The sequence below is a fragment of the Neospora caninum genome, chromosome VIII (assembly GCF_000208865.1).
Source record: "Neospora caninum Liverpool complete genome, chromosome VIII".
In the NCBI taxonomy this organism is placed as follows: domain Eukaryota; phylum Apicomplexa; class Conoidasida; order Eucoccidiorida; family Sarcocystidae; genus Neospora; species Neospora caninum.
In genome coordinates, this window is record NC_018395.1 from 4,176,785 (window position 1) to 4,193,823 (window position 17,039).

At 54.4% G+C, this 17,039-nt stretch overlaps 3 protein-coding genes across 3 annotated transcripts; 1 reads left to right on the forward strand and 2 right to left on the reverse strand.

The window, feature by feature from the left end:
• Positions 1-1,334: 1,334 nt before the first annotated feature.
• On the reverse strand, positions 1,335-3,326 carry NCLIV_035310 (putative inhibitor-1 of protein phosphatase type 2A; the record flags this gene model as incomplete). The annotated part of the gene is made up of 4 exons (XM_003883732.1): positions 1,335-1,483; positions 1,784-1,915; positions 2,475-2,649; positions 2,913-3,326. The coding sequence occupies 4 exons, from the start codon at positions 3,324-3,326 to the stop codon at positions 1,335-1,337; spliced, it is 870 nt and encodes a 289-aa protein (XP_003883781.1).
• A 3,919-nt stretch (positions 3,327-7,245) lies between these two features.
• NCLIV_035320 (hypothetical protein) lies at positions 7,246-12,506 on the reverse strand (the record flags this gene model as incomplete). The annotated part of the gene is made up of 6 exons (XM_003883733.1): positions 7,246-7,423; positions 7,796-8,412; positions 9,020-9,146; positions 9,638-10,459; positions 11,189-11,268; positions 11,829-12,506. 6 exons carry the CDS (start codon positions 12,504-12,506, stop codon positions 7,246-7,248), a joined length of 2,502 nt encoding a protein of 833 aa, XP_003883782.1.
• A 2,902-nt stretch (positions 12,507-15,408) lies between these two features.
• NCLIV_035330 (conserved hypothetical protein) lies at positions 15,409-16,384 on the forward strand (the record flags this gene model as incomplete). The annotated part of the gene is made up of 3 exons (XM_003883734.1): positions 15,409-15,695; positions 15,900-15,987; positions 16,301-16,384. The coding sequence occupies 3 exons, from the start codon at positions 15,409-15,411 to the stop codon at positions 16,382-16,384; spliced, it is 459 nt and encodes a 152-aa protein (XP_003883783.1).
• Between the last annotated feature and the right edge of the window lie 655 nt (positions 16,385-17,039).

The window sequence follows — 17,039 nt, forward strand, 5'->3', positions numbered from 1 at the left end:
TATACAACCTGGGGTGAACATCCAGAGCTCATCGTTCCGAGAAGAAAGAATTTAGGCTCGATAGATGGACAGACCGTTATACCGTAGTGGTAGAGCGAAACATGCCTACGCCTCTTTTTAGGGCTCTATCCCGGATGCCGCTAAAAAGGCGGGAAACGAAATCGAGCTCGCCCGAGCATGGACATTGCGCTCGTGAACAAGAGACATGTCGCCTGCCAGTGTCCATTTCTGGTTTTAAAAGGAGACGAGTGTCTTGTTCATCTGCGGATTCAGCAGGCTGAGAGAGCCGATGCGCACGCACATAGTGGACGAGGATGCATGGTTTGCACATTTACACACGGAGCAGAAAAGGAAACGAACAACCCTTCGCCGAATCGCGAGGGTACATGTGAACGGGGACACGCGCAAACGAGCTAAGGCGCGCGCGCCGTCAAACAAAAAGAGACAAGAGAGGCAGAGAAAGCAACAATCCACTTGCTCTTTCGCGGCCTTCTGTGTCGTTACACCGGAAACAACGTCGACGCGTTTCCACCGTTGCCGCTCCCTCTGATTCTTCAGAGGTTATCCAAACCAGGAACCGAGAGCGGAAAGCAGCCGCTAGGCGCGGTCAACCGCACCGAGACCGACTAGCTGTACGCACGAGAGAGCCTCTTTTACAACCCGAGAAAGGGCCGGGGCAGAAGGGCGGAACTTCACTGCTGTCAGCCCTGCCGGGTGTACGTACACCGGACAGCCCCAGACTGCCTCTACTCACCAGCCAGGACATCCGAAAAGCAAATGTGTTCCGACCCCACCATGCTTCGTTTCCTGCCGTCTCCACAGCCGCTTGCGTCCCGCCTTCCAACGCGTTTCGAACCGTCTTCTGTCTACACCCGCTGACTCTGAAGTGTGCACACTTTGCCCGTGCCTCCGGAGGAGACCCACGTACACCACCTATAACATCTTGGCCGTTTTATCCACAAAACGCCTCCCAGCTATTCTCCCGCGCCACGCACGTACCGAAAAACACGACCTACCTGCGCTGGCACGTAGACCGTCGGTCCCTGCGGAAGCCGAGCTCTCGCGGTGACAGTTTATTTTTCCATATGCCGCTCTCTCAGGCATTTCGCCGACCACCGAGACGCGCAACGGGACGGGTCCTCACTACCAGCCTGACATTTCTTTGTCTGGTTTCCCCTTGATTCTTCTCTCTGCACATCCAGTTCTTTATGCGTTGGGGGGGGGGGGGGGGTGGGGGGGGAGGACCGGGGGTGTCCCTGCTGCCTCCCTTCCGGAGGCCTTTTTCCTCATGCGCGTGGACACTTCCCCGTCGGCTCCATTCCGTTGTTCCAACTTTAGCTCAGACGCGGATGTTTCGCCGAGTCGTTCTCTCCCTCCCCTGAGACAGCGGCATCGTTCTTCCTCTTCTTCCCGTCTGCATCCTTTGCATCTTCCTCCTCGCCGTCCGCCGCCCCGTCTCCCTCAATCCCATCCTCTTCCTCTTCTGCAAACGCAGACAGCGACAAGCAAGTCTCACATCTCTGCGTTGCAAGGAGAGCAACACGGAGACGCCACTCCGCACCGACCCGTGCGCATGTATTCGTGGACATCTACACGCAGGAACGTAGGTGAAGCTGTTTGAATACGCTCAGGCACACATGAAGCTGTGCATATGCATGCACGGGTGAGGACACCTTCGCCTGCGCAAGCTCGGAGTTCGATTGCTCGTTTGTGAGCTAAGAGGGGTGTGCAGGTGCCAGGTGTGAAAGACACAAACACGCATCGAGACCCGACCAGTGCCTACCTTCATCGAAGTCTTCGTCCTCTTCTTCTTCGCCGTCTGGGTTGAAGTCGTCTTCATCTTCCTCGTCCTCGTCTTCCAGATCCTTCTCGTAGAAATCCTTCAGAGTGGTATCTGCTTCTTCGTCGTCGTCATCTGACAATAGACGCGCACATCCAGCCCTACCATGGTGTGCAGGGGTCTCATTTAAAAGAGTCTGCTTTCGTGAAAAGACATAAAAATCCACGGTCCACAAGAGGAGCGCGCAGAACACAAACCACCGAGATCTCTCTGTCGCCCGGCCGCTGTGATTCTCCAAAAACAAGCTTCCACTGAAGGATCGGCAAAAAAGCTGGCGCGATCCGCAGTCGTTTTGAAAACCTATCCTTCCGCCTAACTCTTGCCCCCGGTCACACGCCACGGACAGAGGCAAAACCCGGTATCTCGTGTTCACCTCCACATGGAGGGATTCAGCCGGTTATTGAGCCTACACCAGCATATACACATCGACGCATCGAGAGCCCAATTCTAAAGCATATGCAAAGATGCAAAAAGAGCATACTAGCTGCATACGCAAGCACCTGTGCCGGTCTATATGAAGACGAGCACCTGGCCGCGCGGACAGTCTGATGCGGCGTCCAGCTGGAGACGAAAGAACCGGGATTGGCAGACTGTTTGGATTCGCGTGTTGTCCTGTCTTGTGAGACATCCTTACACTCTTCCTCATCTTCTTCGTCAGAGTCGGCCGCCTCGACCTCCTTTCCGTCCTTATCAGTCGAATCGAGGACAAGGAGACGCGGGAACATCTCAAAAACCTTCTGACGATAGTCGCTCTGGTTGCTGATAGGACTCATGTCCAAGCCCAAGTGCTCGAGGCTGCCGAGCCCTTTCTGAGAAAAAAGGCAAGACGAAAGAAACAAACTGCGAAGTGCAAATCCACGAGGCACAGTCACATCACTCGCAGCGCTGGCGCGAGTGGTTAACTCTGAATCTCGCCTCATGACAGAGCCATTCACTTGGCTAAATCTCGGAGAGCCAGGAGAGGACAGAAAACTGGGTGCCTCCTTTAATCGGTGGCAGTACGTCTTGTTTCTCCGGAAATCGTCGCGTGCTCTGGGTGACCGACGACGCAAAAGCGACTATGCAGGCTCACCAGAGGCTCCAGAACCTCGAAGTTTCGGAAGTAGTTTCCGCCCAACTGCAGTCGCTTGATGTTTGGGAAGGATTTGACCAGAGCCTCGAGTCCGCCAGAGATGTGGTTGTCCGTCAGTTCGAGTGTCTTGACACTGGGCATGACCGGGAAGCCCTCGATAGAGTGCAGGCCCGTTTGGTTGCAAGTCAACTTCCCGAGAACCGTCAATTTTTGCAGGAGGGCAGCTGCTTCTTCACCCACAGATTTGAACTGGCGTCCATCGAGAATCAGTTCCACCATTTCCTCCCCTGCGGCCTTCATCATTTCCTCGTCTTTCCCCGATGCGGAAGAAGAGGCTCCATTGGCATCCTCTCCGTCCTCGCCTCTTCGCTTGGCGAACCAGTGTTCAACACGCTCCCGAATGGCAGACTCCATCTTGCTTGGAAATGCCTGAACGCGACAGTACGGTGAAAAGATGCTCCGGCAAACCCGCAGCGCCACCGGAACCAGCACACTCAGTCCAGAAGGGAGAGGACCCGCGAACGGAAAACGAAAGCGAATTTCTTGCGGTGGTCAGTGACCGAAAATAGAGAAAAGACGGCCGGACGACAGTGAGCCTGGAGTCAAACAATAGTGCAAAGTGAGGAAGTCACACAATCTGAAGAGGAAAAAAGCACGATTCGTCAGATCGAGTGAAACGGGCGACGAGAAAACACGACTTGGAGCACGATTACAGGGAGGCTGAACAACACGATTCCAAATCCTTTGGGTCTCCACTATCGCTGAAAGAAAATCTCCGAACTGCCTCGATAAGAATTTCTTTTCACCCGACAGTTCAGGAGCGGTTTCCTAGACCGGGGCAAAACCCTAAGTGACGTGACCGCCGACGACGGAGGGTACGTCGCTGTTACGGGAGTGACTGCGAAGGATTTCTCCGCACGAAACTGAAAACGCGAGGCAACTCGAAAAGCGAACGTAAGAAATGTCGAGGTCTGCTCAGAATCGACAGAACAGAGGTCTACCAAGAGATGCCAGTGCCGGTAGTGATGTAGGTACACCCGGGACGTGTTGCGAATTTGTGGTGTTTCCCCCCCTCGGGAAAGACCGTCGGCGTGTAGCAACGGAAAGAGAAATCGTGGCAACGGTGCCGTGGCTTTCACACGGACGTTTCAGTCTGAAAAGACTGCCTGTGCAGCTTCTGCCGAGGGTGATATTCACCGCAGTCCGCCGAGGGAAAAAGCCTGGAAACACGGTATGCCAGGGCGGGACACGCGTGTGCAGCCCAGGACGGGAGAGCTTTTGCGGCAGACAGAGTGTAAAGAACAGCAGGGGGAGAGATGCAGGAGAAGGATCGGCGGCATGTATGGAAAACGAAAAAGGAGTGACAGGTCTGAAAAAAAGGAACTGGCACACCACCGCGGAGAAAACGGGAAACGGAACTGGATGTGCTGCTCGAGAGCCCTGGACGACTGCCGAACGGTCGAACACGGGAAAAGCACCGAGTGAAAGCGACACTCCGGAGCGAAAACAGCACTTCTCTGACTGGCGAAGCGAAATCGAGGGAAAACGAGGGAAACCAGCACGGAAGGAAGAACGAACCTTGAGGAAATTAGCGGATTCAGCCGCCGTGTATGCGAAAATGGCGCAAATATATCTCGCCGCTTCTCGCACCGAGTTGAACGGGGGGGGGGCGTGGAGGGGGTGGAGACGCTTACACAGAAGATGGACGAACGGTATCGGGCAGGAAATTAACTCTGCTGCGCGCAAAAAGAAAAAAATATCAGACCGTCCTGTTTCGCACGCAATCATGTGAAGTTAGAGGTCTTTAACGAACACACAGTCTTTCCTCCGGAAGATACAGTCTTGGGTGTGACGGCTGTTAACGCTCCTGTCTCCCGTCGTTGCTTTCGTGTCCTGTGTGTCTCGTTGTCCTGCGTCCGGAGCGGAGGGGCTGCCCTTCCAAGATGCCACGAGCTGCATTTTGCAATTACTGCTCGCTTTCACAAACTTAAAATCATGAATCAAAAGCGCGTTCTCCGGTTCTTGTCAAGCTCTCCTGTCGCTTCCGCGTGTCCGCCGTACCAAACGGACACGTGCGGTTACACCGGTGATATAACTGCAGAGGAGCGGTCTCGTAGTTCAAAATCCTGCACGACAGTAACACTGTGGCAACGAGTTAAAATGGGAAACTAGAGCGGTACGTAGGCTCAAGCGCTTGAGGACTGCACCCATAAATTTTCGTGCATGTTCAGAACACGGTGTCTTCCCTTCACTCACCACACGATAGGAGAATTCTGCAGAGGATCGGAAGAAGGAAGGCATTCACTGCAAGCTTTCTGCAGTGAGCGCAGGCCATTTCTGCTTTTGCGGGATACGGCGCTTATGGTTTGCCCCCAGTCTTACAACGGTGACGAAAACCAGAGCCTCTTCCCGAGCCTGCCATGGTAAACTGGGGAGTTTGTGCTCGAGCAACGCGAAGATCATATACTTTTCCCGTCTGCCAAGGTGCAAGGTGTCAGTTCCCTTCCTACGCATACTGTGCAGAAAAGCCGAGTAGCTGACGCTACATAGCCAATGATTCGCTGCATAGATCACAAGTGACACAAACGGCTGAGCCGCTGTACTCTTCACCGTCAGGTCCCGTTCCTTTTGCATTCAAAAACGGTCGCTGCGCAATTACCAATCTAAGTCCGTTTGAAGTTCTTGCGCCCATCACACAAAGGGACATAGTACCGGTTAGACAGCAGAGCAGTTGAAAGCAGGACGCAGTCCCCTGAAAGAGCTGCTTGGGTTGAAACCCGTTTCGAATACGAAGTGCGTGTCTCTCCTTGGGGACCTCGTAATGCACATATTGCTTATGTTTGGTGTGGTAAGCCAGAGCAGAACATCTGGTGGAATGAAGTTTCTCTCCAAGCCACAAACACCCTCTGGAGCTCAGTGCATGCAGTTATCCCTCCGCACTCCTGTAAACTTGTACTGGTTCGAGGTGAGCACCGCAAGTGTGCAAGTACAGGTACGCAAGAGAGTATACCCTAAATTTCTGTTCCGTCGCACGACGGCCCGTCCTTCGACCTTCTCAGTCGCAGGCTCGACTAACACAAGAGTGTTCGTCAAAGAACGCCTGGTTCGAACAATTCGCCAGAAATGAATGTGTCTTAAAAGCGACGACGTGTCCCACCATGTCTGCAATCGTTCACAGATGACGGAAATGTCCGCGTTGTGGGCATGCACCGCCGAAACGCTCCATTGCCATTGCGTTATTTGTGTCAACACATGCACTCCACTTGAAACTCCCTCGAGTCTTGACAGAAGACAGCTAGCTCCTCTGCTGTTCAGAATGTACCCTTTCCGTTTGAGACGTTCTTCACAGGCGCCCAAAAATCAAGAGAAACGAACCTGGGCCGCTGATAGAAAACGACTCACACGGTGCTCTTCTTTGTTCCTCCGCTCTTCACCGTCAGGGATCGCGTGAGGAAAACAAGCGTCCCTTCAGACTGTACGTACACTCGAACAGAGGATCGCGCTCTGGCCGTTCCGGACACAGAAATTGCACTCGTTTTCCAAGCAACTCTGCATCCGTATCCTGGTGGCATGAGCGGCGCCCTAAATTTCCGCTAGCCCTTTTTATTTGCCACCTGTGTTGCCCAAACGCGCCTACACCGCAGCACCCGATTCTTCCGTCATTTAGCAAACATTTCCCCCTCGTGAGCATCCCTGTCAAAACCGAGTACAATTCGGGAGGACAAACTCGGAACGGTTCTATTCCACTTTCTGAAATAGTACTCGTTCACAAATAAAGAGTAAGGGCGCGGGAGATGTAGAGACATGCCGTGTGGTATCCCCCACCTCGCGCCTCCAAGTCCCCGCAGCCGCTGTCGCGCCGAGGTGGCGGCTACCAATGTGTTTTGTCATCTTTAGAGTAATACAAAGGCGGCACCTCCGCCACATACTCACACCGCTCGGCTCTCTCTTCCACTAATAAAAACAGAACTGTTCGTGACATTGAAAGACCCGAGCAAATGCGCCGCCCTGCATGTTTCCATTGAGTCTGCTCTTTCAGTTTTGCTTCTTCCATCACTGTGCGGAAACGGATGTCCGAATGCTTCGAAAGGAAAGACACATACGGAGACGACACCCACTGCTCTCTCCGCACTCGTCCCCCTCCCTTCGTATACTTCCTACGCCGGCTCTGTTTCTTCCGTTGCCTCATCTTTCCGCCAGAAACCACTCCTGCGAGCCTCGACAGCCAAAGCACCCCCTCAACACACAGATATACACAGACAAAACAAACATAAACAATAGAGATAGTAGTGTATAGTCTTGTGTATCATTTCTTGCGTATCGAGCCGTTACGTCAACTATACGCATTCCGTTTTTCAGAAACATAATACTCTTTGCTTGAATCAAAAACCTCGACTTGCTTGAGTCGATCGGCTGCCAGAGCTTCGTCCAGAGACGAGACCAGCCAGTCGACGAGTTGCTCGACTATAGGGCGACCGCCCGCCGTTACCCACGTGCGGAAACGACTTTTCCTGTTGAATGAAGAGACACACATCGCAATGGGGGAAGCGTGACGCCAAACGGGTCGCGTTTCCTGACTGCATCTACAGCCAGGGAAATCCGGAAACGGAGATCTGATATGAACGGCGGAAAGCAAGGGTCGCGTTTGCTTCTTGTAGAACACGACTTAAAACAGAATTGAAAAAGAAGTGGAAGGGCACCCAGCAAGCGCCGCTGCCCACCTCCCGCGCCTCGATAAAGACACCGCGTATGAAGATTTTCGATATGGTTGCATCCGTCCGCTTAGGAACCTATGTCTGCTATAGACTGGTTCGTGCGTTATGAAACAGGGGGATGTCCCTGCAAGTTGCACGCATTTTCTTTCACTTGTTCCTGGCTCTTACCCACTGGCATTGATGCTGTCGTGAGCAACGGGGACGAATGTGGGAAAGTCCACAATCACTTTCGTCCACTTCACTTCGTTGAGGCGACTGGCCATCGCGGCCTCGATTTCGCCGTGCGTGTTGAGTTTGAGCCATTCCCGCCAGCCGGATGAGGAAGACGAGCGCCGCAGCGAGAAGGAGAAGAGAGAAGACGGCGAGGACACAGTCGGGAAGGAAGAGGGATGTTCAGGCGGATCTAAATCCGTCGAAGTCTCCTGGCGTTTCCCTTCCTCCGGTCCCGCGCCTCCGTCTGTTTCCCTCGTCGCCGTCGCGTCTTTGTATTCTTCGCACTCGCCTCCCTTCGCTGTCTTTGTTTCTGCCGCCCGCACGCCGGACTCACAGCTCGGAAGCTCCGAACCGGAAGGGACAGGGAGATCTGAATCCGACGCAGACACCGCGCTCCCCGACAGCTGTAAAGCCGGTCCCTCTGCGGAACTTGCGGGCGACAGGTAGTGCGTTGACTGTTGCGAAAGGAATGGTGGACGAGGCAAGGCGTCATTGTGGAGTGCAGAAGACGATAACACTTCCTCCAAACTGGAAGAAGCAACGTACAAAGGCGGCCTTTCCGGGTGACTGATCTGTGCCAGGAAGAGACAGAGACGACAGAAGAGGGGCGAAAGAGTGGATGCCTGCAGATACCGTTTGCGTGAAAAAAATGCCGACCCAAACGACGAGGTGAGCATCGTGGAAAATCTATCGATCTCTCCACCGGCATCTGGAGCAATGGAGATAACTCTCTTTCTTTCGGCTCCCACAGTGTCAAGACGCACGAAAACAGACAGATCCCCAGAAGACCTCTACGCACAGTTGTACGCAAAAAAGAGACCAGCATTCCCTGCCGACACTCTGGACATCGCCTCAGAGACATGCATGTCGGTTCAAGACATCAGACTGTTGGACCGTATCCACGCGCGACTCTGCGCCGTTTCTGAGTCGTTTGCTGGAAATGCCTGAACCGCGTCGGGGTAGGCCAATCGGGGCCCGTTCCCAGCCGTCACTTTTCATTCCGTCCAGAAACAGAACACGCATGCGCGCCGACAGCGCAGCCGTTAATCGCCCCTTTCCCCCGAACTCCAGGAATGCACCCTTGTGGGGGTTTGAAAACGCTCGCTGCCGCGATAAACATGGGCATGCTTCGACCTTTGTTTTGTAGAAAAGGGATGAGGCAGTTGTTTCGCGTCTTACCATCACGACTCGTCCGGAGCCGACGATCATACTTCTCGGCGTGCAATTAAGGATTTTCTGCAGCTCGGCGTTGGCCGGCAAAGAGGGATCAATCGCGGCAGTGCCCAAAGGAACCAAGATATCTCCCCTAAGAAAAGAAACGAGAAAGGAAATTGACGCAGGGTGGGTGTTCACGCGGCGCATGCGCAAACGTGCCTCTCTCTCTGGGTACGTCTAGAGATGCACATGTGTGTGTAAACGGAGTCTGGGGAAAAAATAGGCGCGCGTTTCCGTCTTTTTGCTCTGCTCTGTCTTGTCCGCCCCCCCTTCCAAAAGTTATGAAGCAGCGACAGGCTGTCCCTCAGACAGATACTCCGTGTCTTTCTGTCACCTTCTATTTCTCTTCTCTTGGTTCTGCGTGCTTCTTTCCTGTTTATTTTTCGGCGACAAGCAAGTTCCTTCCTTCGCCTCGAAAGATCTCGCCCTTTCACTGAGGTCGTCTCTGAGAAGCATCTCGCCAACCTCTCACTGCAACAGTACTGCTGTGTTCGCGCCGTTTCGCTTTTCCCGAGAATCCCCCTCCTCTCTCCCTTCCTCTTTTTCTCTCTTTCTCTTTCTCTCTCTCCCTCCGCGCCGCACCTGGCGTTCGCGTAGAGTCGTCTGTGGGAGAAGACTTTGAGGGAGTCGACGAAGACGCCTTGGGACATCTGCACGAGGAGCGGTTCTTCATCTTCGTCTTCTTCTGCGAGTTCGTCTTCGCGTCCCTGTTCGCTCTTTTCTTCGCCCACTTTTTTCTCCTCGCGCTCTGCATCTCGCTTCTCATCGTTCTCAGCCCCCGACCCGCGTCTCCCCCAGAGCCAGGACAGCATCTTCTCGTTCTTCAGTTTCTTCTCCGCCTCCTGCAGTTCCCGAGTGTACTCTCGCTCCGACACGAGCATCAGGTCAGCGAGCGTCCGACTTTCGTGCAACTGAGAGAGACGCCCCAAGTTGAAACCGTGCTCGGAGCCGTGCTCGTCCTCCAGAGACTCCTTCCCTCCCTCTGTCTCCCCGTCCCCAGAGAGAATCGCCCCTCTCCCTGTCCCCGAGGCCTCTGGAGAGTCCGCCGCAACAGCCTCCCCGTCCCCAGAGAGAATCGCCCCTCTCCCTGTCCCCGAGGCCTCTGGAGAGTCCGCCGCAACAGCCTCCCGTCCAACGAGGCACGCCTCCGCCTCGTTCTCTGTCTCCTCGCCGCGCTCCAGACACACAGCAGACGCGGAGCCGCTTCGAGCCCGCAGGTGCGACGTGAGGAGAAAGTAGGAAGACAGCAGCGGGCGCATCAAACCCTCGGGGACGGGAAGGTAGCTGAAGCGCCGCACTCCCAGATGCGGAGACGCCACTGTACCTACACACAGAGGCCTCAAGCCACAGACTGTAGCCGGCGCGGACGCGGAAGACGGCGAGTAGAGGAGGCGAACCGCGTACCTGGAGGAGAAGCACGTGCAAAGCCGGCGAGGACGGAAACGGGGTTAGAACGGGAACTTTGTGAAGAGACGGAACGCGAAAGACTCTTCGTGGAGAACGCGCAGCACTGCGTGGATTCACAAGGGAAATACTCTTGCGAAGAAGCGAAAAAAACCAAGTCACGCGTGGCTTTCAGGACCCGTGACGGGCCGCTCCGACTCGGGGCTCTTCCAAACGCGTTTGAATGTCTCTCGCAAAATGTTCCACATTCGATCAGAAACGCGTGAGACACGGCTCGACACAGTGTCAAGGGGAACGACGTGCGGGAGACACACACAAATACAGTGTGTATAAAAGGGTACAAGCATATATGGAGGTATAATAGATGCATGCGTGCATCATTTTCTTGATTGGCGGGGACTTGGGCTCTTCTACATATTCATCAAGATCAACAGACACACACCAATATATATGCACGTATCTGTATTATTTGCGAGGGTATGGAGTCAAGCGCTTCAGGACGTATATCAACACCTTTGTATCTCTTCATAAGTGGAAATTCGATACACATGTAGGGATGTGTTAATGAACACACATGGAGATACATTTATATGCAACGGTTCTCTTGGTCTCAGAGATCACCTTTTATAAATAGTAGATGTAGCGACATAAATAGACAGAACTGTATTCACAGGTATACTTTTGATGCTGGACAAGTCGTGTTTTCGTCGATCTCTCACGCCTGCTGACCTCATGTAGAGACCGCCGAGAGAGAAGCCGATCACGGAAATGTAGGACAGAGACGGGAATCGCGCTACTTCCTGGCGAATCTGAAAAGGAAAAAGGTCATCCTCTGGGCTCTCCAAGTGTGTGCGACACATCTCCTGCCATTCTTCACTCCAGGGAGCAGTCGCGTGGAGATGAAGTGCGCATGTGCAGTCCGTGTCGTTTTTAAGAGCTGCCTTTACCGTTGATTCTTCACACACAGCTGATTGTTCGCGACTTCCCACCTTGCGGTTCGTCTGCCGCAGCCACAGGCCTCCCAAGAAACTCGCACATGCATGCGTCCACAGGGAGGCGCATTTGATGCACAACATGAATACACAGTTGCATGCACACGTAGTTACAAATGTATATGTATACCGACCAACGAAAAAGATACACAGTGAATCATACAAACGTGAAACATGCATGTTTGTCTCGGATATGCCTTCACGCACATACAGATATACCCTTGTATTTACATGCATGTATAAATCAAGAAACATATATATCATCCGTCCACATCTGTCCGAATAGGGGTTGCCGGATCTTCACGTGCATCCCCACACAAGTAGAGTTGTATCCCTGAGAAGTGATCTGACTGCGAACGGTGTCTCTGTGAGCGCACCTCGTCCGCGAGGCGTTCGCCGCCTCTCTTGACGCCGTCGAAAGTTTTTCCGGTGTTGGCCCTGGAGACGAGGACGCGGATGTGCGGCGCGCGTTCGTTCAGGACACTTTGCGTGAACTGGAAATCGGAGCTCACGCCGGCTAGGCCGTGAACGCATACGACGAGGCAGACGGGCGGAACGTTCGCTGCCTCTTTCGCGGGCGTCTCCGAGTGGAGCTGCAGGCGGCGCAGTGGCGACGGTTGCGAGTCTGGCGAGAGGGACAAGTCCGAAGCGAAGGTCGAGGCCAGGGAGAAGCCTTCGGGGAGCAGAAGAGCGGAGACACCCTCGGAGTCGCCAGAGGCGGCCGAGGGCGAGGCGGGAGGCGAGCCTGCGACAGAGCCTCGGGTCTTTTCTGGCTCGTCTTTGGCAGTTGCCGAGCGCAGGAGACCGAGAGAGGAGAGGGCGGGAGCAAGGAAGGCTCGCGTTTGCCGCTCCAGAGAGAAGAGGTCTGCGAGCGAAGCGGGGAATTTCCGGCCTTCACGTTTCTCTGTTTGCGCCGCCTCAGAAGCTACAGACACAGCCGGCTCAGCGATGTCTCGGTAGGGGAAGGTGGAGAATGCGGAGCGCGAGAAGAAACTCGACACGGGTTCCTCGCCCGGTTCGAAGGCCGAAGCCGCGACGGAGCACGGCGTCTCCATCTTGCCAGAACGGCGGCAGGAAAGGGAGAGAGGGCGTCTCTGACGCGAAAGGCCAGGAAGCCGCAAAAAGGAAGGCACAGCACCTGCCGAGACACTCGCGAGCCTGGAGGGGGGGAGAGGCTGCGGAGTGGAAGGCGACCCCGAGAGGAGGAAAGGCGTTAACGGTTTGCAAAGAGCAATCTTTTACAAAACGGGGGAAGGCCGAGTTCGCGAGCAACGGAGACGAAGCAGAGAGACGCTCGAGGGAGAACGTTCCACGCATTTCTTGCAAAAACCGGACCGAAAGATCCTATACGCAGGCAACAGGCAGCCTGCCTCGCGAGCGGCGCGGGGTCACACGTCTTTGAAGAGCAGTGGACAAACGTGCGTTGCGGTGTCCTGGAAAGAGGAACTCGCATGCACAGATGGAGCCATCGACAGGTAAACGCCTGCCCCGACCTGGGAGGCTCAGCATCGCTAAAAGGAGGCTCTCGTCTCGTTGCATGCAGAAAATAGTCTTTGGGCACGCGGTGCGGGAGCAGAGTGTGAAGACGTTGTGGTACGTCGCTCTGGTGGGCAGGAGCTACGACACAAGACGTTTCGCAAAACAGCTGCATTCGATTCAGCTGTCTGGGCGCCTTCGCGTTCCGTTTCGCCTTTTCTACTCGTAAAAGAGGCAGAAAAGTGGGAGAAAAAAGGCAGAACAGAGGCGGAGGAACGCTGGAAGGAGACCCGGGGAAAACGCCTGAAAAGGGCGAGAGAAGCGAGGCCACCCGCAATTTTTGATTCCTTCCGTTTTCGCGGGAGTCCTCGGGGCAAGTGCTGATGGGTTTTGTCTTGAAGACAGTCCCGTCTGTCGCTCCTTGGCAGGTTTCCGGCGAGTAGAGTCAAGCAAAAATCCACTTGTTCGCAGACGACGCGCGGCTGCTCTGCGCAAAAGACCAAGACACAAAAACAGACATATTCCGGGCGGGGGGTAGGGCGGGTTTTTTGTCCTCTCCTCCTCTCCGCGAAGGATTTCACGCGGAAAAACAACGACTATGGAGACGAAAGGAACCGCCCAGATCAACTCCGCTCGGCGGGGGTCGGGGCGAAAGACCCGCTTTTCAGCTTTTTACCCTCTTTTCCGTCGTCGTCGCCGAGAGAAAAAGACGGCAGGGCGCGAAAACACTCCGAACCCTCTATGAGTGAAAAAACTCGGCGCGAGAGACCCGGCCGGAGCGGCGAGCCTGTTTCGCGGAAAACCGTTCACTTTCCAGTCTTGAAGATCAGGGATCCTGAAAGACATTGTTCTGTGTTTTCTCCACACAAGACGCAGCGGTGAGAGAACGCGTCTGCTTGCGGAGATAAGCGACTGAGAAAAACAGCCGGAGGGCGAAGTCGCGCCGCTCGCTGCGCTCTGGTCACCTCGGCCTCGAACGGATCCACAGTACCCCTCAACCCCAGCGCGTTGCGATTTCTCAAGAACGCTGGGGTTTTCTTTCAAAGGTTTCAGGCAGACAGTGCCTGCCTTTGTCTGTTGCCGACAACGCACTCCCAGGCGCGTTTAGATCTTTCTCTCTGTCTCATTTTTCCTTAACGGATTTACTGACATCCCTGCGTGTGCATTTCCCAGCTGAGAGCGGGAGAGACCGCATCTATACAGCTGGGTCCGCGGTTTGCGTGGCAACCAGAGAGGAGAACAAACTCTCTCTTGTAGACGCATCGTTTCATTTCCCCTTTGTTCTCAACTCCTTCTTCTCAAGTCTTCTTCTCAAGTCTTTCGTGTCAAGTCTTTCTTCTCAAGTCTTCTTCTCGACTTCGCTCTCCCCCTTCTTTTTGAGGAGACCTTGGGTCCACCGTGCCGCCGCGATAACTCTCGCCGGGCGGGATCCACGACTGGAGGTTCGCACTGCTCGGCTTTGTGTCTTGAGAGTTCTCGCGTGCTCTCGCCTCGCTGCGCCTTTCCGAAGTTCCACTTTTTGGAGACTCGAGAAAGTGGTTGCACCAGCTAGCCGGTCTCTATCGCCGATACCTCCCGCTCCATCTGCATCTCCGCGTCCCCTCTCACTACGTGTCAAGCGATTTGGCTTCCGCGTCTCCCCTCCCCGCGTCCTCGCGCACTGCTGGGTCCCCGTTCTCGTCGCGGGCGTTTCTGCTTTCAAACGTACCCAGCTCTAGAAAGAGAGAGACACGTTCTCGTCGCGGCTCCACCTTCACTCACCTTCTCGCAGCCCCAGATTTCTCGTCCTCTCCCCTCTATCTCGCACTACCTCTCCATCTCCTTCTTCTCCCTCTCCTCCATCTCCTTCTTCTCCCTCTCCTCCATCTCCTTCTTCTCCCTCTCATGCTTCTGTCCTGTGGGGGCGGCTGTTTCACATCTTTCTCTTAGAACTGTGGCGAGCAGAGGGGAGAATCAGATGAGGAAAGAAGGGAGAACAGACTCCCTCGATCTGACAGCGAGGGGGGTTCAGCGAAGACGTGCTCGAAGGGAAGACACGGAGGGGAATTGCTGAGGCGGAACATTGCAGATCTTTGTCGCCATCGTAGGGACAAAGACGAAGATGGGAAGACGCCGTCTTCGAGGGATATTGTTTCCAGCATGCCTTCAGAAGGACGAAGCTAAGCGGACGCGACGGTAGATGCTTAGAAGAGGAAGCACCGAAGCTTGCAACGGCCGGTTAGCGAGGAGGATTCAGTTCCTGCCTCGCGAAGAGCAAGGAAAGGTCAAGTGGCGCGGCGGCAAGGCGCACAACCGATTACATGAATAGGAACTCTTTGTTTAAGGCTCGTTCCTGGCTGCGCAGGAGCGGCAAGCAGTCTCGTTTATGCTCTCTCACACCGCAAGGAAGAGCCTTGCAGGCTCACAGGCAAGAGAGAAGACAGTGAAGAAGGGGATGTAGAACAACCCAGAGAGGGATGAGCAGCGGAAAGGAGAGGCACGATGGTGGCAGAGACAAACAGCCCGTCTCGGGCGTCTCCCGAAAACCTGAGCAGAGAGGGGGGAGCACCCGACGAGCAAGGGAAGGACGGGATAGAGGAGATCTGCGAATGTGCGAGAAAGGACTCTGAACACTGTGTGCCTTCTGCGGAAGAAGCTCAAGAACTCCTGGAGGCGTTAGAGGCGGAGGAGGCCGCGCTTGACCCTCAAGAGCGACAGGCGATGACCAGACTCGGACTCACAGGCTGCCGAGAGGCGATCTTGGCGATGAGGCAACAAATCCGGCAAAGGTACGCGAAGGGGGCCAAGACGAACGCGGGCTATGCAAATCAAGAAAACGCGAGTCGGAGACGATAGGAAGACGACACAACGGGAAAAGCCGCTGGGCTATCGGCCAGTGGGTGTTTGCTGTGTCTGTGGACCTTGCGCTGTTCGCCTGCGGCAACATCGAGTCTCTTCGCTTCTCTCTTGTCGTGGTCCCACCCTCTGCGCAGGTTCGAGAGACACCGGGCTTTCCTCGACGACACGCACCAGCTCCTCGGCGAGCGGAACTTTTACTTCGATAAACTCAACTGCATTCAGGTTCGCCCGAACGCTCTCAAAGCCTGGTGCATGCAGCGGAGACACACTTCATTTCACCTCGCACTGGAACGAAGAATGCCACCGAAACACGTTCTCGAGTCTACGAAAAGGGATACATGGTGAAATGTGAGGAGACACCCAAAGACGCGCAGTCGTACCCATCTAAGCACATATATATATATATATATATATATATATATATATATATGTATTTGTGTTTCTATACATGTGGGGTTTGCTCGCCGTTTTTGTCCCCGGGAGCAAAAGGCTCTTTTGGATGTAGAAAACTGTCGACGATGTTTTTTACCTGCAGCGGAAGATCCTCGAGGACTTCGGCGACTCGCACGTCGGTCAGAAGGTGCTTGCAATCATCAGCGCTCGGCCTGCTGGTTTTTAGAGTTTGTAACGGAGCAGCAAAACAACCTGACGTTCTTTCCTCGAAAGCGCTTCGTCGTTGCTCGTGCGCATGCAGATTTTTGGCCCACTCGTGCATGTGTGTAGATACAGGTAAACAGGTATAGGATCTGTCTCTCGACGCTCATACCTTTCTATACACCCATATGCACGCATCTGTAGATGCGTGAATACTTCTACACAAATGTATATATCTACGCGGAGGTTTTTGTATGTGCATGTGCAATTCGACTCGAATCCCTTAGGGGAAGTGTGTGACTCTTTGCATGCGCCTAGTAATTCATGGTCGGCGCTCTTTTTCCTCATTCTGATGAGAGAAGGGTGTCTCTCTCTCGCGGCTTCCTCAACGGATTGCCGTGCTATTAAGACGGTTCGTGCGCACTCGGGGCGACTTCTCTGGAGCGTCTCGCTGCGCCTTATGAACGAATCGGGTGACGTGTTGTCAAGAGGGATTCTTGTTGGCTACGCATGCGATTGCCGACTGGCAAACTTCGTTCGTTTGCAGACCTTGAAGGTTGAGGAGCGTTCGCATCAGAAGGCGAAACAGTGTTTTCCTCTTTTCAGCAGTGTTTCCATTCGTGACTGGGGATGTCACCTCTCTCCTTTTCCTCTTATCTCCCCCCGTCTTTCAATTCCAG